Raw genomic sequence first — 23,310 nt, forward strand, 5'->3', positions numbered from 1 at the left:
TGGATTGCCGCATTTTCTACATGCTGAAATAGTCCCAGTTTACACCCGGGGAGTAGGTTAATCGTTGGAAAAATGACATTTATTTTACAGTGATGATCGATAGCAATCATAACTGTAACCTTTTTATTATTTATGAGAACAGGAGGGTCCAGGACAGGTAGTTTTCTCATGTTATGGATGAACCACAAAGCCAAGATAAGTGACATGCCTGAAGTCCCGCAAGCAGTAATGGAGCTGGATCTAGGACCTAGGGCTTCTGACCCTCGTAGGTTGTAGTCTGTCAGTTTCCTTTAAAAAATTTAAAACATTAACTGTTATTGTGCAACAGGAGGATCGCAGAGAGTGAAGATGATGTTACTCAGGAACCATTGTGTGATCATTAGAGTTCTCAGCTTGGAATCTGTGGCTTACTATTTAATGAGCCCCACCACTTCCCCCTTTAAATAAGTAACCATAACTCTGTTTCCACAGGCAAAACAAAACCAATGAGGACGGAGTACAGTTGGAAGCTTTTTTCCCTGGAGAAGAACCATATCATTCTAGTGTATTAAATGTCATTTGGATATGGAAGTCTTTACAGATACAGTTTAGCCCAGCCAAAAATCTGTTTATAACAGTGACTGATAAATGAAGAAACTAATATTTTGCATCACTGAGCAAGTTTTTCTTTCTCTCTTCCCCCCGAATAGGAAGAAAGAAGCCTGCAGCATCCACCTATGAAGACCGTGCAGACAGTCCTGAATAGTAATTGTGGGTGGCGTGGCTGCCAGGCTGCTTCCGCGCAGCGTCTGCAATGAACTTCTCCTATTGATTGTTTTGATTGGCCCAGAGCCAGGAGTCCTGGCTTCACCTGACTTCAGGATAAAAAGGAAACAGTCTTGGTTATCATCCTAAACATATGAACCAGTGTGATGGTGAAATGAGATGAGGCTCCGAAATGGAACTGTAGCCACTGTTTTAGCATTTATCACGTCGTTCCTTACTTTATCTTGGTATACTACGTGGCAAAATGGGAAAGGTAAGGAAAACATCTCCAAAAATGTGCATGGCATGTAGTAGGTGTTTCGCTTTGTCAACAGTGCGTAGATGCTTGAGTTGAATGCCCCTACAAGCTGCATGTTGCATGCTATCTGCTGGCGGCCTGCCAGTTTCTTTCTGACACAAAAATGAGGCAGTATTCTTGGACGGAGGAGACAGACTTTCTCATTTGAATGGGGTTTGTTTTGGTTTTGATTTCTTGTAATTGCACTTGGAGAGACATGCTCATCAGTGGTTTATATTATAAATGGCAGCCAAGTCGAATAACAAAGACTTCTGTTTGGGCATTTTATTTTTTATTATTAAACGTCATAAATGTTTAATAAGCTTCCTTGTACCGGATGTTGTATAAAATGCTTCAAAGGACAATCGGCGCCTTCATGAAATTTACATGCTGATCATAGGACTGATTTGGTGCTGTGTAGTTAATGATTTAACCAGCATGTGTTGACAGATTGCTCTTCAGGCAAGAGTATTTTTGAAGTAAGTGAGGAGAAATTCTGATGTGAAAATTTTAAAAGTTTAAAGATTAATTTTGTTCAGACTGTCCAACTGTGTTTCTAAGGAAGGTTGTCTGTTTAGTGATTGGAAGTATATTCAGGGCTAATGCATTTCTTTGCTTTTTTTGAAGAGGAAATGTTTACAGGCAATTCCTACCCCTCCTTTTTACCTGTCTCCTTTCCTTATGTTAATCTAGGGAATATTGATGGCAAGAAGAATGGAGGTGAGTATTGTATTTAGTTTGTGAGAGTCAAGGTAGACTAGTAGTTGTCACCTGGTTATTGGAAGGTGGTGTTGCTGGCATTATTTTATTGACTTGTATGAAAGTAACTGAAAAGATGTGTTCACGACTTAACTTTTCTCTGGTGTGTGTATTGATATGTATATATCTGTGTGAGTATATGTGTATATATGAAATAAGTTGATATAAGTGGGAAAACGTGTTCTGCGCTTTGAGCAAGTATAGTATTGGTATTGTTTTTCTCTTTTTCTCTGAGTTGGACTCTAATTTCGGAAGGAACTGTTTGGGGAAAATGAATGAAATACTTGCTGAAGACCTTTCTTCTTTGCAGACAAATATATACATTTTAGATTTCATTTTTTAATCGTACCAAAAGGAGAAGACTTACTTAAGAAGAACTTTGAGTAGTTAATCAAACTATTGCTTGTCCCTGACGTGAACAGAACAGATGACTGGCCTTAAAAGTCTACTTAGGAAATAAGAGTAAATGACCCTAAGAAGAGTATATGGATTTTTTTCTTATCAGGAAACTTATCTATTCAGAGAGTTATAGTAACAGAAACTTGACCCTTTTTACTGTGTCTTATTTAAAGGATTAAAACTTTTGGAATCTCCATTCCTTTTATCTTGTTCCATATGTAAAGCTATTATAAGCATTATTTTTTTGTGTGTTAAGTGGTCTTTAGAATCAAAATTAATTTCAAAACATATAACGATCTTTTCACCTTGTAGTATTAGGGATACACACAAAAAGCCTCATCTCTTTGATTTTCACTCTTCGAACAGTCTGTAGTCCTTCTGTGCATACTTTTCTGTTCTGTTTTTTCTGCTTAGTGTTTTGTCCGGACTCTTTCAGGTATCAGCAGAGGTCTCCCGTCGTGCTTCTGTAAAACCCCCTGTGCTTTAATGCCAGCGTTTATGTAACCACTCTGACCGCTGAGCATTCGGATTCTTTCTAGATCATTCTGGCAGTCAGCCTGGATTTTCCAGAGCCAGCCTCATTTCAGATGTTTAATTCTTATATACTCATAAACCACGTGCTCTGCTTTTTATATTGAAAGCATGGTTTCTGTAATCACCGATGTTTCTGGACTCATAATTTTTATTTTTCACTCATTCATTGGTCCCTTTCATGTACCTGTCCTGTGCCTAGCACTGTGTTATATGCTGTGAATACGAAAAGGAAGAAGATACTTCACACCTTTGGGAAGCTCAAGGACCAGTAGGGGGAAGATGCAAGTAAAAAAATGTGACACCGTCAGATAGGCTAAGATAGAAGCGGTAACAGAGTGCTGCGGTTGTCCTGTCATAAGCATATTATGTGTTATATGTTGTCTCATTTAATCCTCAAAATGACCTCGGGAGGTATTATTACCCCCTTTCTATACATGAGGAAACCAAGGCGGAGTGGTAGAGGAACTTGTCAAGATCATACATTAAGGGGAAGAGTGAAGCTTAAACTCAGTAAAGCTGGTTCAGAGATTATGCTCCTAGCTATTGGTCTCCTGCCCAGAAGAGCAGAGACCAGGCAGAACAGGGGACAGGAGGCATGTCAGGTGGAGGAGGCTGCTGTGCATCCATGAACTTGCTGCAAGGGTGTAGGGCCTTCGGGCTTTGGAGTTACGAGATGCTCATTGTGCTTCCAGGGCTGTCCCAGGGTTTAGCTGGTCATCCCAGTGCAGTTCCTATCACATTTGTTATAGGTCTTCATTTACTACTTGGAAGAATACATGAGCTGGTCCATGGGATTGGCGTACGTTGAGGAGGATGTCAGGAACCCAACCAGGAAAGCTGGAGTTCAGTCCAGGGTACAGGTTTCTGCAGGGTATGCAGGATTCTCACATAAAAATTAGGCAGAATTCCAACTGTGTGGAAAGCACAGGTTGGGAAAGTTGTAAGCAGGTGTGAGAGTGGGACAAGGGTAATTACATGTCTTACTTGTGTGTGTGGGGGAGTGGGGGGAGGGTTCTCCTAATGGACTTCCTAGTTTGGTCAGGCACAATCCAGAAACTGGGCAACACCAAGCAAGCAATCTTAGATGCCTGTCCTTAGGGACATATAACACTCATGTACGTTTCTGTGTGGACATGTGTTTTCTTTTCTCTTGGTTATTTACCGAGGAGTGGAATTGCCAGGTCATGTGGTAACTCTGTATCTAATCATCTGAGGAGCTGCCAGACCGTTTTCCAAAGTAGCTGGACCATTAGCGTTTCTTCCAGCAGGGTATGAAGGTTACCGTTTCTTTGCATTCTTGATGACACATATTATCTGGCTTTTTGATTCCACTCATCCTGGTAGTAGTGAAGTAGTATATCATTGTGCTTTTTATTTGTATTTCTAATAATGTTTAGCATCTTTTTATGTACTTATTAGCCATTTGTATATCTTCTTTGGAAAAAATGTCTATTTAGGTTCTTTGCCTATTTAAAAAGAATTTTTTAACTATTAAGTTGTAAGAGTTCTTTATATATTCTAAGGCAAAAATACAGTAAGCGTAGTTGGATCAACCACCTATATACCTAGTATGAAGGTTAAAAGACAAAACTAGTAAAATCATATAACTATAAATAAAAATTAATAAATACACATATACACACACAATAATTAAGGGATACACAAAATAAAAATATGTTAAAGATGGCATCAAAAGCATGAAATGAGGGGGTGGCATAAAAATGTAGTGCTTTTAGAACGTGCTCAAACTTAAATGACCATCAACTTAAAATAGATAGCTGTATACATATGTTGTTATAGAAGAACCTCATGGTAACTACAAACCAAAACCTGATAATAGACACTAAAAATAAAGAGGAAGGAATACAAACATAATATTGAAGAAAGTAGTCAAATCAGAAGGGAAGAGAGCAAGAGAAGAAGAGAGGAACAGAGAAGACCAATAAAAATAACCAGGGAAAAAAATTAACAAAATGGCAGTAAGTACATACCTGTCAGTAATTTCTTTAAATGTAAATGGACTACACATTTCATCCAAAAGACATAGGGTGGCTGAATAGATACAAAGGCAAGACTCATATATACACTGCCTATTAAGAAACTCACTTTAGATCTAAAGACACACATAGACTGAAAGTGAGGGGATGGAAAAAGGTATTCCATGTAAATGGAAATAGGAAGAAAGCTGGGACAGCTTTTTATTTAAGCATACTTAAATTAAACTTTAAAACAAAGACTGTAACTAGAGCAAAGAAGGACGTCACATAATGATAAGGGGATCAATCCAACAAGAAGGTATAACACTTGTAAACATGTATGTACCCAACATAGGAGCACCTAAATACATAAAGCAAATATTAACAGACATAAAGGGAGAAATTGACAGTAATACAATAGTAGGGAACTTTAACACTCCACTTACATCAATGGATAGATCATCCAGACAGAGAATCAATAAGGAAACACTGGCATTAAATGGCACATTAGACCAGATGGACTGAATAAATATATATAGGACTTTCAACCGCAAAAGAGCAGAACACACATTCCGTTCAAGTGTGCTTGTAATATTCTGCAGGACAGATCCCATGCTAGGCCACAAAAAACGTCTCAGTAAATTTAGGAAGATTGAAATCATATTAAGCATCTTTTCTGACCACTGCATATGAGACTAGAAATCAACTACAAGAAATAAAAACTGGAAAAATAACAAATATGTGGAGTCTAAACAACATGCTGTAAATATGTAATGGGTCATTGAAGAAATAAAAGAGGGAATAAAAGTATACTTTGAGACAAATGAAGATAGAAACACAGCATTCCAAGATTTATGGGACACAGCCAAGGCACTTCTAAGAGGGAAGTATATAGCAGTACAGGCTTACCTTGAGAAATGATAGAAATCTCAAACAATCTAACCTTACACGTAAAGGAACTAGAAAAAGGGGAACAAAGCCCAAAGTTAGTACAAGTAAGGAAATAATAAGAGTGGAAATAAATGAAGTAGAGATGAAAAAAGCAATGGAAAAGATCAATGAAACTAAGAACTGGTCCTTTGAAAAGATAAACAAAATTGTTAAACCTTTAGCCAGACTCATCAAGAATAAGAGAGGGCCCAAATAAATGAAATGAAAAATGAAAGAGAAGTTACAACTGATACTGCAGAAATACAAAATATAAGAGATTACTATGAAAATTTGTACGTCAGCAAATTGGACAACCTAGAAATAATGGATAAATTCCTAGAAACATACAGTGTTCCAAGACTGAATCAGGAAGAAATAGAAAATCTGAGCAGACTGATTACCAGTAATGAAATTAAATCAGTAATTTAAAAAAACTCCCAAAGAACAGGACCAGATAGCTTCACAGGTAACAGGAGCCTTTAGCTCCTTGAAGAATGGAGTCTTTTTTTTTTTTTTTTAGTAAATCCTACAGCTTGGCTTGGGTTGTTATTCTTTTTTTAAATTTATTTGTTTATGACTGTGTTGTGTCTTCATTTCTGTGCGAGGGCTTTCTCTAGTTGCGGCACGCGGGGGCCACTCTTCATCGCAGTGCGCGGGCCTCTCACTATCGTGGTCTCTCTTGTTGCAGAGCACAGGCTTCAGAAGTTGTGGCTCAGCAGTTGTGGCTCACGGGCCTAGTTGCTCCGTGGCATGTGGGATCCTCCCAGACCAGGGCTCGAACCTGTGTCCCCTGCATTAGCAGGCAGATTCTCAACCACTGCGCCACCAGGGAAGCCCAAGAATGGAGTCTTAATGGACTAATTTCTGTGTGGTATCAGCACTTCTTGTCCCTCTCAGTGGACAGTGCAAGGAAGTGTGTGTGTTTATACACACATCTGTTATCTAGTTCTATATCCATCTGTATATATTAAAAAGAAAAACCACCATGAGTTCATTTTCTTTGATTAGTTTCTTTGATAGTATTTAATCATGTTCTAGCCCTATTCATTTATTTTGCAATTTTTTTAAGTATGAGGTTTCCTTTTTTTTTTTTTTTTTTTTGCGGTACACGGGCCTCTCTCTGCTGTGGCCTCTCCCGTTGCGGAGCACAGGCTCCGGACGCGCAGGCTCAGCGGCCATGGCTCACGGGCCCAGCTGCACCGCAGCGTGTGGGATCTTCCCGGACCGGGGCACGAACCCGCGTCCCCTGCATCGGCAGGCGGACTCTCAACCACTGCGCCACCAGGGAAGCCCCTGAGGTTTCCATTTTTAAGAAATTTAGAGGAAAAAAATCCAGTTCAATTTGATTCTTTTTAGATTAACAAGTCAGTTCACCCTGCCATTAGTTAAAGGATACTTAGGTCATGCAAATAATCTGTTGCAAAATTCCCTTTAAATTGAAGTGTCTGTGTTATTGGTTGCTGATATTTCTGGAAGAAATGTGTGTTGACGAGAGTGATGCTGGTGGGATTTTGTTTTGTCACAGAGTAACAACCGTTAAAGTGTCTTTCTAGCAACATGTTGCCATAGTTTAAGGTGGATATAACCTTTTCTTTTCCCCAGATATAATTACACAGAATCTTAAACTTTCAGAGTTTAGGTTTATTGCTCTGATGCAGAGGAGGACACATAAATCTAGAGGCTTTTGATTAAAATAAAGCACGTAATTAATGACTATATCAAATTTAGTATGTTTCCTTTTATTATGGACCTAAAAAGCAGGCTCTTTATTGTCAGTGTGTGAACTCAAAGAACCTTGACATTGAGTAAATCACAGAGGAGGATGTCATAGTCTTGACTTCCATATTTTGGTCTATAACAGAGCTGATTAAGGTCAACCTAAGGCAGCTGGCAAAAAAAATTTATGGGTAGTTAGAAAATACAGGTTTCCAGTGTGGAACTTAAGTTACTTTGGAACCATTTTCAGTGAGTGAGTTATAATGAAGGTCAGGTGTATCATGGAATGTGTGAAATTTTTGACTTCTAACAGATGTTTAAATATTTGGATTAAGTCGTGGAGAAGGTCCAGAAAGAACTCCAGAGACTACACATGACCAGCCTTGCTCTGGCAGAGTTGGACTTGATTCCTTTTTAGAAGTGAAAGGGAAGGTGAATGTAGAGGTTATTAAACTCTTAAGATGCTGTTGATAGTTTTCTTTTCCTGAGGAATAATGGCAGTATTATCATTGGGGGAAAATAAGATCCTAGAGATCTTGGTTCTCTTAGAGCTTGTGCTTGGATTTTGGAAAAGTCACTTTAGCTTTCTGGCTTTGTTTGTTTCGGGTTTGGGTTTTTGGTTTTTGTTTTTCTTTTTGCCTCTCATTTCACTGTTAATGATCATGGAGGAATTTTAAAGATTGGGTGAAGTGCTTGAAGGCAATGTGTAGGCAAACGGTTTTTTTGTTTTGTGGGTTTTTTCCCCCTAAGGACAAAAAGAAGGATATGCAAATTACAGAGCTTGATGTTTGGGGACAGACTTTAGTTGCGTAGTTTGAGAGCATGAATATTTATAAAAAGAAGCAGTGATTGCTGGCAGCCAGCAAAAATGAACTAGGATTGAGTCTAGACAATGAACGTCTTAAAGCACAAAGACCGTGTCCCCACCCTGCCCGACCCCATTTTTTAAAATTTCAAAGTATACAGAAAAATATAATGAATAATATAGAAGTATTCCTCCTAGATTTTCATATTTACTTCCAGTCTTTTCATTTTTAATAAATGAAGCATGGCAGATTTCCCTAAAATCTTTCACCCATTTTTCATCTCTGCCCCCTACCTTGACTGAGGCAAACCATATCATGTCTGTGTGCTCTTCTAGTCCACTTTTTATACATTGATTTATGTATATAAGTATCCAGAAACTGTATGTATGTACATGTATGTATCGTTTTTTGTGTTTTAAAGCATTTAAATCATATTGTGCTCTGTTACAACAGTACTATGCAAGTATTCTACATGTATAACAACATCTTGTCTTTTTTAAAAAAAATATTTATTTATTTATTTATTTTTGGCTGCTTTGGGTCTTTGTTACTGCACACAGGCTTTCTCTAGCTGCAGAGAGCGGGGGCCACTTTTTGATGTGGTGCGCGGGCTTCCCATTGTGGTGGCTTCTCTTTGTTGCTGAGCACGAGCTCTGGGTGCACAGGCTTCAGTAGTTGTGGCTCATGAGCTCTAGAGCACAGGCTCAGTAGTTGTGGTGCATGGGCTTAGTTGCTCAGCAGCATCTTCCTGGACCAGAGCTGGAATCCGTGTCCCCTGCATTGGCAGGCAGATTCTTAACCACTGTGCCACCAGGGAAGTCCCTTGTCTTTTTTTTTTTTAATCACATCATTTCAGTGTTTCTGAGGTCCCTCCACATCCTGGAGGTCCCTACCTCATCATTTTCGCAGTTGTCACTCTATGGCCACTTTTTTTTTTTTTTTTTTTTTTTTTTTTTTTGCGGCATGCGGGCCTCTCACTGCTGCGGCCTCTCCCGTTGCGGAGCACAGGCTCCGGGTGCGCAGGCTCAGTGGCCATGGCTCACGGGCCCAGCCGCTCTGCGGCATGTGGGATCTTCCCGGACCAGGGCACGAACCCGTGTCCCCTGCATCAGCAGGCGGACTCTCAACCACTGCACCACCAGGGAAGCCCTATAGATAATATTTTTAATGGACATCATTTATTTCCTCAACAGTTAGGGTGATCATATATTGTCCAGACTGGGGTACTAGAGAACAATTATTGTTACTAGTAACAGTTAGGCTGGGATAACAGTTGTAAACTGGAACTGTCCCTAAGCAAAGGTAAGTTTGTAGTCAGCCTATTAAAGAAGGGAAGGACAATGGTAGAAAATGACTGGCCATGTAAGGACGGAACAGGGAAACTGATTTAGTTGTGATGGGAAGTGAAGCTCTCAGCGATCAGAATCATGAGCCTGTGTTCCTGAGAGTGTGTGATCCAGGGCACTAATCAAACACCAAGTGGAACCAGCCCATCGCTGCAATGAATTCCTTAAGAAGGAAGTGTAAACAGGGAGGAGGGGGAAATCGTTCCCTAGGCGGTGGCAGGCTTCCGCTGAAGCAGTAATGAAAGGAAGTTACCTTTTAGTGTGTTGATTGTGATCTAGAAGGTTAATCAACCCTCTTCTCAAGGGAAATAAGCATTGCCCTTTCTGACCTGATTGGATGAAAGAGTAAAGATAACTTGGGTTTCCTTATCAGAAAACTAAGAGATAAGGTAGAAATAGGACACTGCGGACATCCCCCTGTCACCTTCTTTAAGGGAAGTTCCTTCCTGCGTGTGGACTATGCCTCTTGTGTTCTTTTGATAAACTGGCCAGAAGTTAATATGCAAACTATAGGGGAGTATTTGAACAAGGCCAGCCCCCCCGCCCCGCCCCGTGAGTCTTACTGCTTACACTGCTCGGTGATGAATTCTATCTTGAAGGAAATGTACTAACCCCAGTGATAGGATATTGGTGCTTTATTGCCATGGTGCTCTTTGGTTTGTAAGTAGCTTTCTTCAGATTGCTCCTTTTTCTCTCTTCAGCTCAGTTAATTTATTCATTCACCTTATGCTTATTGAGCATGTACAAGGAACTGTTCCACGAGGCACTGGCAGTATAGTGGTCAACAAGGTAGGCGACACCCTTGCTGTCATAGAGCCTGTTTATCCACATCTTCACTGGGGAGGGAGATTACACAGTAATAGCTGAGCAACTGAACAGCCTAGATGATTTAATGAATATTGACAGTAAAACACGCTAATGCGATGGGCAGTGACAGAAGGGGGAATGAGGGCTGTTTAGGTACAGGTAGTCAGAGAAGGCCTCTCGGAGGAGGTGAAGTTGAATGGAGGCCTAAGTGATAAGAAGCCAGAGGAGTAGGGCAAAGAAGCCAGAGAAGTAGGGCCAGAAGTAGAAACAGGAAGTACAGAAGTCAAGGGTGAGCTCTTTCAAAAGGCATGTTGAAAGAGCATAAGGAAGAATCAGTGTGGGTGAAGCATAGTGAGAGGAAGGAGGTGTCGGGAGTATGGTAGAGATGATGTCGTGAGTTCTGTGATAAACATGAGGTGCTCAGGCCAGAGGTAGAAATGTGCATGTTGGTGGCATATTGAGGAAACTGAGAGTCATGGGAATGGACGAGAAGAATCACGTGAGGGAAGTGTTTGCAGACGGAGGAAAGTTGTCAGTCATACGGAATGACGCTGAGAGGTTGTGTAAGGTGAGGACAGACCGATTTTATGTACAGTTATTAAGTTTCTCATCCTGACATCTCAGGGGTCTCCAGGATCTAGCTCATCTTCATCTTTTATCACCATCCGAATACTTAATATTAACCGAAAATTGTTGGCCTTCTTTACTCTTGAGGATGTTCCTCTCCTAATGCTCTTTGCCACAGCTTTATCTGTTCCATAGGTTCTGGCTTAAATGACTCAGCAGTCCGACAATCTCTAGCTGTCCCTTTGACCCTCACGGCACCTCCCTGCCGGTGTGTCAACTCGTGACCTGATCTCAGAACTCAGTACAGAAGTGCCCTCGGCCTCCTAGCAGCGTCTCCCAGCCGTGGCCTCTTGGTACCTCTTTACTCTCCTCTTCCCAGTGCGCTCAGTTCCCCCTGAATTCCACCATGATGACTCTTTCATGTTTGTTGCTTCTGGTCCCCCTGTGAAGCAGAGTGGGTCTTCGAGTTCTGTTTCCTAGGCGCTTCAGTTAAAGCAGTATTACTGCTGTATGTTTATGTGTTGTGTGCTTTTAACTTAAGTAAAAATTTTTATTAAAGTGAAATATGCTCCTAGTTAGAAAAAGTTTTTTGATAACACTGAAAGGTGATATTGAAAGGATAACATCCAGCTTCATCTCTTTGTACTCTCCTAGTCTCCTGTCCCCAAACGAGCTATATTCAGTTCTTTTGGCTGTTCTTTTTGGCATTTCCATATTTATAAATTATATGTGCGTATGTATACTACTCTTCCTTGATTTTGTTTTCACTTTTAGACATCATCTATGGACTTCCTCTTTTTTTTTTTTTTTTTTTCCGGTACGCGGGCCTCTCACCATTGTGGCCTCTCCTGTTGCGGAGCACAGGCTCCGGACGCGCATGCTCAGCGGCCATGGCTCATGGGTGCAGCCGCTCCGCGGCATGTGGGATCTTCCCGGACCAGGTCACGAACCCGATGTCCCCTGCATTGGCAGGCGGACTCCCAACCACTGCGCCACCAGGGAAGCCCTATGGACTTCCTCTTGTAGATGAAAATTTAGCTCTTATTCCCTCTTTCCTTCTCATTCTTCCAATATAATAGTGACATCACAATTTTTAGCTAAATCATGACTCCATATTTACATTATTTGGATTGAGTGAATACATCTTACTTCTGAGCCAAGTATTGTACTTGTACCTTTCCTTTATTGTACAACTTTTTGTTTCCCTGGTATTAGCAGTTCTCATTCTGGTATAATTTTCTGCATGCCTGTTTTATTCCGGTTTGTTCTCTATGCCATATGTCTATTAGTAGTTCTCTCCAAATGCTTTCATACACCAGGTAACTTATCAGTTTTATTTTCTTCCCAGCTGTTTCCTTCCTGAAGCTCTGTGTCCTTCTCCAGTCTGGACTGGTCACACTCTAGGCCTCTGCAGAGCTGTCTTCTGGGTCTGCAGTTGCCATTACCCCCAGGAGTTCCCTTTGTCTCCCTCTTGGGAGTGTTTTCCAGACCCCAAGTTTTTCTCTTTCTTGGCTTTTTTCCTTTGCATGTTCTCTAGCAGCTTCCTGAATAGGTACATGTTTGAATATTTTAAAATCCTAGTTTTGGGACTTCCCTGGAAGTCCAGTGCTTAAGACTTTGCCTTCCAATGTAGGGGCTGCAGGTATGATCGCTGGTCAGAGAGCTAAGATCCCACATGCCTTGTGACCAACAAACCAAAACATAAAACAGAAGCAATATTATAACAAATTCAATGAAGACTTTAAAAATGGTCCACATCAAAAAAATCTTCAAAAAAAAAATCCTAGTTTCACAGTTCACTAATGGCTGGGTAAAGAATTTTAAGTTGAAAATTATGTTTCCTCTGAATTTTTAAGAAATGCTTTCACTGTCTTCTAGCAGCCAGTGTGGCTATTCAGTTCCATATTCTTGTATAATACCTGTTCCCTCTACCCCTTTAGAAACCTTTAAAATGTATTTTATCTTCCTCTCTCTCTTTCTCCCTTTCCTCCTCTCCCTTCCTTCCTCCCCATCCCCCCCTCCTTTTTCTTTATTGTACTGGCTAGAAACTCCAGTGTAACATCAAATAAAAATGACATGAGTGGACATCCTTGCTTTGTTCCCATTAAGTATATGATGTGAATTATAGAGCTTTTAAAATCATAAACGAGTTGCATTTTGTCAAATGCTTTTTAATGTATCTATTGAAAATCATGTTTTTTAATCCTTTATTCTATTAATATGGTATATTAATTGATTTATGATGTTGAACCAACCATGCATTCATTACCATCTGAGCCTGGGTTTTTTTCTTTGGGAGAATTTTTTGAAAAGAACTAACTTTTGGCTTTATTGATTTTTTTTTTTCCCAATGGTTTAAGTTGGGGAGAACTGACATCATGAAATACCTGTTTAGATCTTCTTTGATTTCTTTCAGCAGAGTTTTGTAGTTTTCTGTATATAGATCTTGGACATATTTTGTTAGGTTTACACCTAAGTATTTTATTTCGGGGAGTGCTAATGTACATGGTATTGTATTCTCAATTTTAAATTCCAGTTGTTGCTGGTATATAAGAAAGCAGTTGGTTTCTGTATATTAACCTTGTATCTTGAAACCTCTCTGTAACCACTTATTAGTTCCAGGAGTTTTTTTTTATTGACCTTTGGGATTTTCTACATAGACAGTTGTTATTTGCAAACAAAGACAGTTTCCTTTCTTTCTTCTCGATCTGTATATGTAATTTTAATTTCCTTTTCCTGTTTTATTTCAGTATGATGTTGGATAGGAGTGGTGAGAGCAGACATCTTTGCCTTTTTCCTGATCTTAGTGGGAAAGCATCTAGTGTCTCACCGTTAAGTGCAGTGTTAGCTGTAGGTTTTTTGTAGACGTTCTGATCAAGTTGAGGAAGTTCCTCTCTATTCCTAGTCTGTGGAAAGCCATTGATTTTTTCCACATATTTTCTCTCTCCTCTCCCTCTGGGTGTAGTTGGTGATAGCTTACACTCTAAGGCTCTGTTCCGTTTTCTTCAATCTTTTTTTCTTTCTTTTCTTCAGATTGGATAATTTCTACTCCTCTAACTTCAAGTTCACTGATTCTTTTGCCACCAGAAATCTGCTGTTGAGCCCCGTGAATTTTTCATTTTAGTTACTGTTCAGCTCTAGACTTTCCATTTTGTTTTATAGTTTATAAATTTATAATTTATATTCATTGCATCAGTTTCATCACAGTGTCCTTTAATTCATCAAATGTGGTTTTATTTAATTCTTTGATAGTAGCTGTTTTGAAATCTTCATCTCCTAAATCCAACAATTGGGAACGCTCAGAGACATTGCCATTGACTAAATTTTTTTCCCCTGGAGTACGGGTCACTTTCTTTTTTCTTCGCATGTCTTGTAAATTTGTGTTGACTACTATATATTTTAGATAGTATAGTGATGTCAACTCTAGATTCTTACTTTTTACCCTTGAAGTTGTGGTAGTGGTTTTGTTGGCTCATTTGTTTGGGAACTTGACTGAATCTCTGGAGTCTGTCTCTCCCACAGTGTGTGACTACTGATGCCCTACACTTTGGTTTGGTTTGTTTTTATTTTTAAGCCTGGTTTCCTCGAGGGGTTGCACCTGTGTCTGCACAGCATCGTGCTCAGCCACAGGTTGTTCAGAGGTTGTAGTTAAGCCCTTGGAGCAGTAAGGCTCCCTTCCCTGCTGGTGATGCATGTGGACAGTGGAGCAGTCGTACCTGAGGCTTTCCTCTCCTCTGGCCTCGTTCGATTCCTCTTTGTGAGGGCTTGGGTTCTGTCGGCCGGGCATCTGTGGGTGGCCTGGGCCCTCTCTGGTCTCTGCTGTGCATGCTCGTAGCTCCCAGTCAACCTGGGAGATGTGAAGAGCCTTTTAAGCCCCTGTAGCTGTCTGAGTCTCTGGAACTCCCTGTTAAGTCTCTGGCTAGTCTGCAATGCCCAAGTCCATTGCTCACCCCAAACAGAACAGCGTCCTCAGGCTCGCACAGCTGACGGCCCTCCCTGTGCGTTTGCCTCGCCCTTTGCCCAGCAACGCTCCAAATCAAATGAGCCCCCTCCGAGAATCTGCTGGTGTCAAGGCCTGTCTCTGCCTTGTTGAATGTCTGAAATGGTGGAGCTGGGGAGGCAAGAGGGCAGCTACTGGCAAGAAAGTCACAGACTACCCTGTTCTTACCCGAAGTGCAGCTGTTTTCATGAATTACACTTCTCAGTTTGCTGTATGTCTTTGGTTGATTTCCAGAGCACTGAAATGGTGGGGTTTTTTTTTTCCCCTCTTTTGTCCAGCTTTATAGTTGCTTTTCAGAGGAAGGATTTGTGGGCCTCCTCAAACTTTTAGGCCAGTCGTTAGAAGTTCCCTGAGCAGTTTTAAAATGTTCCCTCAGGAGATTCGGATACTCAGCCAGCGTTGAGAGCCAGAACACCTAGGATTCTTCAAGCTCTAAATACATACACACAAAATCATAGCATAGCAAAGTTTTTACCATATTGAATTTCTAAAAGAAAACGGTCTTTAATATCTGAGGTTTTATAAATAAAGGCCTAATTTTAATATAGTACCTAAAGAGGGGCTACGGTATAAACCTATTTTCTGCCAAGTTGGCCAGCAGCCTCTCTTGTTTTATATATTAAAGTTGGTAGATTTGGCCCTTGGACTTGCTCTGGTATTATTTCATGTTCAGCTTGGTTGGCCAGCATCCATTTCCTAAAACAGTTTCCTAATCTAATTTTTCCAGGTTGGAAAGCTTCTTAAGCAGTCCATGTGCTCTGCTCAGAGAGTGTCTGGAATCTATGCTTGATGTATTCTTAACTCTGAAAGGGTATTATTCATGGCTGACACATTAGCGGAGACAAAATTGAGAACATTAGCTAACTGAATTTTCTGTGCTGCTTTAGAAATACTGCCAGTCAGATGTTAGGTATATGAGTAATTGCACAGCCCTAGACTCCATTATTTAATGAAGTACATGGATAAAGGTGCACTGGACCCTTTAACCAGTAGTGGAAAACAATAGCATAAAAAAAAGATTAGTAGATTAGTCTTACTTAATAAAATGTAAATGCATGGAAATCTTAAAGTGCTAATCAATGGCATCTAGCAGTTAGAGCAATGTTAACAGTTTTGGTTATTTTCTTTCATTTTTCTGGACTAGTGGTTCTCAAAGTTTGGTCCAAGGATCCGTGAGGATTCCTGAGACCCTTTTGGGAGGTTCATAAAGTTAAGACTGTTTTTATAATAATCCTGATATGTTACTTGGTTATTTCCCTTTTTCACTCTTGTAAGAAATAACAGAACCAGATTTGAGAATTCAGCCGTATTATCAAGCCAGACATTTTACTAAGCCAGCAAATTTCACTCTATTAAATGTTTTGTTTTAGAAAATAAAGTTGTTTTTGATAAAATGTGTTTTTTATGCTAACACGTAATGGGTTATAATTCACATAAATAAAAGGTCTTTAGGGTCCTTTAATTGTGAAGGGGTTCTGAGACCAAAAAGTTTGAGAACTACTGTATTAAATATAAATAAAACGTAATTGACATATTGTGCATGTTGTATAATGTACATTTTTGCTTAATATACCACAGATGTTTCCCATGTCCTGATTTTTAGTGGGTCCATAATATTCCATTGTATAATTAGCATCTTTAGCTTAATCTTAACTATGACAAATTTCCTACACATCATTGATCAGTTTCTTACGAGTTTTTTTTTTAATAGGATTTGCCTTAGTTCACTGGCATCACTACTAATTACCTGGCATTCTACAAGGCATGGGCAGTTAGAGGAACATACCTAAACAGGATTCCTGCTGTAAAGAAAAGAGTTAACAACAGATCTGAGATTGCTTATCGTTAGAAAGGTCTGCTTGCAAGGTTGGCCCTTGGCTGGCTTCTGGGAACTTGGCTGGTAAACACTGACATAAAACTTTCCCCACATGACAGAGGCTTACTGTGCCTAAACTATTTGTACAAGCTGTTTGGTCTGGAATTTTGGTATGTGCTAGGCAGAGGCTGTCTGCATGACCAGCTCCCAGTGACATCCGTGGGCGCTGAGTCTCTAAGGAGCTTCTCTGGTGACAGCACTTTGCATGTGTTGTCATAACTCATCGCTGGAGGAATTAGGTGTGTCCTGGACCACTCCACTGGGAGAAGACTTGGAAGTTTGTACCTGGTTTCCTCCAGACTTACACCCATGTGTCTTTTCTCTTTGCTGATAACTGTATACTGAGTCCCCTATATCCTAGTGAATCACTGAAGCTGGGTGTGGTCTCGGGAATTTCTGGCACACCTGCTATCATGGAACTCACACTTTAGAAGGGAAAAGGAGACACGTATGTCATTATAGTGCAGTGCAGTAGATGCAAAATGGGAGTGTCATTAAGATAAAGTATAAGATAAAGAGGAGACAGGACAGACGTCAGAGAGAGAGCTTCAAAGGGAAGACAACCAAAGAGTATTTTGAAGGATGAATGGAATTTTATCAAATGAAGAAAGATAAGGATGACTCTGATAAGCAGACTGCCTGAGCTATGAGGGATAAAACTTCTTAGTGTGTTTGGAGAGCTCCAAGCAGTATGGGAATGTTGAAGCAAGACATGATCCTGGGCAATATTAAGAGATAACACTGGAGAGTTAAGCAGGGAGCCATTTAAGGGTTTCCAGTTTAGAAAGTAAGCTATGTGATAGTCCAGGGAATAGAGGGGATGCAGGATGGCATGGAGAACAGTTATGTTCTGATCCAGGTGTGGGATTAAAATGAGGGCTTACAGTGGCATCTGTGTGAACAAGAGAGGATAGGTGAGCACCAAGGTAAGCAATTACCTTGTGATGAAATTTTCAGGGTGTATGAACAGCTTCAACATTCAGAAGGGTGTGTGGGTAGGGCCCAAGGATGTGTGTATTTTTCATAGTAACTGTAGCCTCTGCTGTCTCTATGAGGAGGGCCATCCTCTCCGTCCCCCTTACCTCACCACATAAAGGAGATGTCGCATTGGCTTAACCGTGTAGATGACCTTGTAGGAACTATTAGAGTGGACTGAATCATGAGATGTTTGGTGAACTCACTGTTCCTTTCTATCTTATGCAGCATGATTCTGAAGACTAGAACCCCTACCCATTGAGGTTTTCTCTAGATAGTGTGGAAAGGTGAATTGTGGATGGAAGGAAGTGTTCGTTTTCCTAAACTCAGTCTAAAAGCCCTCGTTATACCAGGAAAAATAGACATCAGTGTTTACTGTCTGGGTCCAGTGAACGCCTTTTATTTATTTTTATTGTAAGTGATTTTATAACTAATACAGAAATAAGAATAAAGAGACAGTGAAAAACAACTCTATTGTAAATTTTAACAAGAAGTTAAACATAGCAAAGACAAATATTTATCCTCGTATTTCTGGTTTGGTAGGTATATTAACTGAAATGGGCAACGTCCTTTGAATACAACTAACTGTTCACTAACTGTCGTGCGTGAACCTGGGACACATCCTTCTTGTAAATTCTAATTCCAGATTTCAAATACATGTCTAATGGGTTCTAGTTCATCATTACTTCTAGTTCTTCTGCACCTCTATCATCAAAACGCAAAACTTTTGAAAACGTTTGTAGTTCATAATTTTATTGAAGAGAGGATAGCCATCTTCTTTGCTCCTTGATTGCAAAACATTTTCATTATTAAATTTAGAATGATCAATCCAATGAAGTTTTATCATTTCTGAATCCTCTCTTTCTAATCACTTTTGTATGCACGCAAGCCTTTATCGTTTGTCTGCTTATGAACCTATCCAGTATATCCTGTTGCACAAATACATCATAGACAAAGGAATATTGTTACCCATCCTTTTAGCAAAACAGGATGTTCTGGGTTCTTATGGTTCATTGTGATGAGGTCCTTCCAGTTAAATGACTAACTTGATGAAAATGCTGTTTCCATTTTGTCTTTAGAAATGATTATTCATTCATTGATTCTTGTTTTGCTTGTTTAAAGAATCATCAGTTCTTTTTTGTTTTGCTTTTTAAAAACTATTTAAAAGAATTATGGAATTATGGGAAGCTGCAAAGATAATACAGAGAGATACAATGTAACTTTCACCCATTTTCCCCCAGTGGTTACTTCTTTTTTTTGTTTGTTTTGTTTTTTAACATCTTTATTGGAGTATAACTGCTTTACAATGGTGTGTTAGTTTCTGCTTTATAACAGAGTGAATCAGTTATACATATATCCCCGTATCTCTTCCCTCTTGCGTCTCCCTCCCTCCCACCCTCCCTATCCTACCCCTCTAGGTGGTCACAAAGCACGGAGCTGATCTACCTGTGCTATGCAGCTGCTTCCCACTAGCTATCTATTTTACATTTGGTAGTGTATATATGTCCATGCCACTCTCTCACTTTGTCCCAGCTTCCCCTTCCTCCTCCCCATATCCTCAAGTTCATTCTCTATGTCTGTGTCTTTATCCCCATCTTGCCCCTAGGTTCTTCATGACCTTTTTTTTTTTTTTTTTAGATTCCATATATGTGTGTTAGCATACGGTATTTGTTTTTCTTGTTCTGACTTACTTCACTCTGTATGGCAGACTCTAGATCCATCCACCTCACTACAAATAACTCAATTTCGTTTCTTTTTATGGCTGAGTAATATTCCATTGTATATATGTGCCACATCTTTTTTATCCATTCATCCGATGATGGACACTTAAGTTGTTTCCATCTCCAGGCTATTGTAAATAGAGCTGCAATGAACATTTTGGTACATGACTCTTTTTGAATTATGGTTTTCTCAGGGTATATGCCCAGTAGTGGGATTGCTGGGTCATATGGTAGTTCTATTTGTAGTTTTTTAAGGAACCTCCATACTGTTCTCCACAGTGGCTGTATCAATTTACATTCCCACCAAGAGTGCAAGAGGGTTCCCTTTTCTCCACACCCTCCCCAGCATTTGTTGTTTCTAGATTTTTTGATGATGGCCATTCTGACTGGTGTGAGATGATATCTCATTGTAGTTTTGATTTGCATTTCTCTAATGATTAATGATGTTGAGCATTCTTTCATGTGTTTGTTGGCAATCTGTATATCTTCTTTGGAGAAATGTCTGTTTAGGTCTTCTTTTTGGGTTGGGTTGTTTGTTTTTTTGATATTGAGCTGCATGAGCTGTTTGTAAATTTTGGAGATTAATCCTTTGTCAGTTGCTTCATTTGCAAATATTTTCTCCCATTCTGAGGGTTGTCTTTTCGTCTTGTTTATGGTTTCCCTTGCTGTGCAAAAGCTTTTAAGTTTCATTAGGTCCCATTTGTTTATTTTTGTTTTTATTTCCATTTCTCTAGGAGGTGGGTCAAAAAGGATCTTGCTGTGATTTATGTCATAGAGTGTTCTGCCTATATTTTCCTCTAAGAGTTTGATAGTGTCTGGCGTTACATTTGGTTTTTAATCCATTCGGAGTTTATTTTTGTGTATGGTGTTAGGAAGTGTTCTAATTTCATTCTTTTACATGCAACTGTCCAGCTTTCCCAGCACCGCTTACTGAAGAGGCTGCCTTTTCTCCACTGTATACTCTTGTCCCCTTTAGCAAAAATAAGGTGACCATATGTGCGTGGGGCTCTCTCTGGGCTTTCTATCCTGTTCCCCCAATGGTTACTTGTTGTGATAAGTTATGTATATATAATGTACGATGTTAAAATCAGGAAGTTGACATTGATACCATGGGTGTGTATAATTCTATGCTGTATTATCACATGTGCAGATTCTTGTAACCACCACCCCTAACAAGATGAACAACAATTTTATCACCACAAAGCTCTCCCTTTGTGCCACCCCTTTATTGTCACGCCTGCTCTTCCATCCCTCACCATCCCTGTCTCTTGGCAACCACTAATCTGTTACCTATCACTGTAACTTTGTCATTTTTGAACTGTTATATAAATGGAATCATATAGTATGTGACCAGATGAAAGTGACATTTTTCACCCAGCATAATTGAGGTCCATGCAAGTTGTTGGCTGTTTCAATAGTTTGTTCCTTTTTATTGCTGAATAAGATTCCATGCTATGGATGTCAGTCTTGTGGACAGCATATAATGGGATCATGTATTTTACTCCACTTTACCAATCTCTTTTAATTGGTACATTTAGACTATTTACATTTAATGTGATTAGTGATGTTAGGTTTAATAAAGTCTGTCATTTTATTTTTGTTCACTCTATGTTCCCTCTATTTTTTGTTTTTGTCATCTTTTTCCTGACTTCTTATGGGTTACTTGAACATTTTTTAAAATTCCACTATTAAATTCATAGTGTTTTTGAGGTATCCTTTTGTATAGATATTTTAGTTGTTGCTCTAGGTATTATAATACACACACATAACTTATCATAGTCTACTGCCATGGGCATTTTATCAGTTTCAGTGAAATATAGAAACCTTTTCCCTTTTAAAAGCTCTTTTTCCCTCACCAGTTTATAATTGTTTTAACTGTTTCTTCCACATTGAGAACCAAATCAGATGTATTATATGTTTTGGTTCAATCATCAAACATGATTAAGAAAACTCAGAAAAGAGAAGGAATGTCTATTGTGTTTACCCATATTTTTGCTCTTTTAGTTCCTTCTTCCTTCTTGATGTTCCAAGATTCCTTCTTTTTATCATTTCCTTTCTGTTTCAAGAACTTCCTCTAGCCATCATGTTAGGGTAGGTTTGCTGATGACAAATTCCACTAGTGTCTGAGAATATCTTGATTTCCCCTTCATTCCTTAAGGATAATTTTGCCAGATATGGAATCTGGGGTTGATATATATTTTTTTCAGTACAGTCCCCAACTTATGATGGTTTTGCCTAATGATGGTTCTACCTAATGACGTTACGATGGTGCAAAAGCTATACACATTCAGTAGAAACCGTGCTTTGAATTTTGAACTTTTCCCAGGCTAGGACTGTGTGGTATAATACCTTCTTGTGATGCTGGGCAGTGGCAGAGCAGTGAGCTGCAGCTCCCAGTCAGCCACGCCATCACGAGCGTAAACAGTCGTTACACCTACTACCATGCTGTACCCATACAAACATTCTGTTTTTCACTTTCAGTACAGTATTCAACAAATTACATGAAATACTCAATACTTTATTATAAAATAGGCTTTGTGTTAGATGACTTTGCCCAACTGTAGACTAATGTAAGTGTTCTGAGCATCCTCAAGGTAGGCTAGACTAAGCTATGATGTTCAGTAGGTGAGGTGTATTAAATACATTTTCTGCTTATGATATTTTCAACTTACAATAGATTTATTGGAATGTAATTCCATTAAAAGTCCAGGAAGATCTGTGCTTGAAAAATGTAGTGCCACTTCCTTCTGACTGTCATGGTTTTTGATGAGAAATCTGCCGTTATCCAAATTATTTTTTTTCCTAATGGGTAATGTGTCATTTCTCTCTGGCTGCTTTCAAGACTTTTTCTTTGTCTCTAGTTTTTTGACATTTACTTGTGTTTTTTTTTGGCATGGGTTTCTTCGGGTTTATCCTGTTTGGGATTTTCTCAGCTTCTTGAATCTTTATGGAGGTTTATGTCTTGCCAAATTTGGGAATTGAAATTCGCCATCATTTCTCCTGCCATCATTTCTTGTAATACTTTTTTCACCCTGCCCTCTCTTTTCTTCTGAGGCTCTGATGACAGGAATGTAAGATTTTAGATCTTTTGATTTAGTTCCAAAGGTTTATGAGGCTCTGTTAATTTTTTTTTTCCAGTCTGTTTTCTCTTTGTTGTTCAGATTGGGTTATTTTGATTATTTTTCACAAGATTCACTGATATTGGGTCCTCTCCATTCTGCTATTGAGCTCATCCATTAAGTTTTTTGTTTCAACTATTGTATTTTCTGTTGTAAAATTTTCATTTGTTTTTATCATTTATATCTTCTAGTTAACGCTTAGGGTTTCCATTTTTTCCATTTGTTTAGTTTGCCCGTTGAAGCACTTCTATGACGGCTACTTTAAGATCCTTATCAGATAATTCCAACATCTGTGTCATCTTGATGTTGGCATATATTGACTGCCTTTTCTCATTCTACTTGAGATTTTCCTGGTTCTTAGTATAATAAGTGACTTCAGTTGTATCCAAGACATTTTGGGTATTATGAGAATCTGGGTCTTATTTAGTTTGTCTGTCTTAGCTGACCCTTTCTGATACCATCCTGGGAGGGGAAAGGGGAATGTTACCTCGCTACCACCAGGTGAGGATAGAAGTCCAGGCTCCTCACTTGGCCTCTTCTGATGCCACTCTGGCTGGCAGTGGGGGAGGTGCCCTGTTACTACTTTCCATGTAGCCTCCACTGACACCTCACCTTACTGCTCATTACTGCTGCAATAGTGAAAGTCCTGACCCTCACTCTTCTCTGATACCACCCCAGTGTGTGTGTGTGTGTGTGTGTGTGTGTGTGTGTGTGTGTGTGTGTCCTTGTTACAGTTA

At 39.5% G+C, this 23,310-nt stretch overlaps 1 protein-coding gene across 1 annotated transcript in view; it reads left to right on the top strand.

Moving 5' to 3' along the window:
- Positions 1-705: 705 nt before the first annotated feature.
- MGAT4A (alpha-1,3-mannosyl-glycoprotein 4-beta-N-acetylglucosaminyltransferase A) overlaps positions 706-23,310 on the top strand; it is a 98,716-nt gene continuing 76,111 nt past the window's right edge. The window contains exon 1 of the mRNA XM_060027306.1: positions 706-1,018. Coding sequence (XP_059883289.1) covers positions 925-1,018 — 94 coding nt within the window. The 5' untranslated portion in view covers positions 706-924. The remainder of the gene's footprint in view (positions 1,019-23,310) is intronic.

This window comes from Delphinus delphis, chromosome 12, assembly GCF_949987515.2.
Source record: "Delphinus delphis chromosome 12, mDelDel1.2, whole genome shotgun sequence".
In the NCBI taxonomy this organism is placed as follows: domain Eukaryota; kingdom Metazoa; phylum Chordata; class Mammalia; order Artiodactyla; family Delphinidae; genus Delphinus; species Delphinus delphis.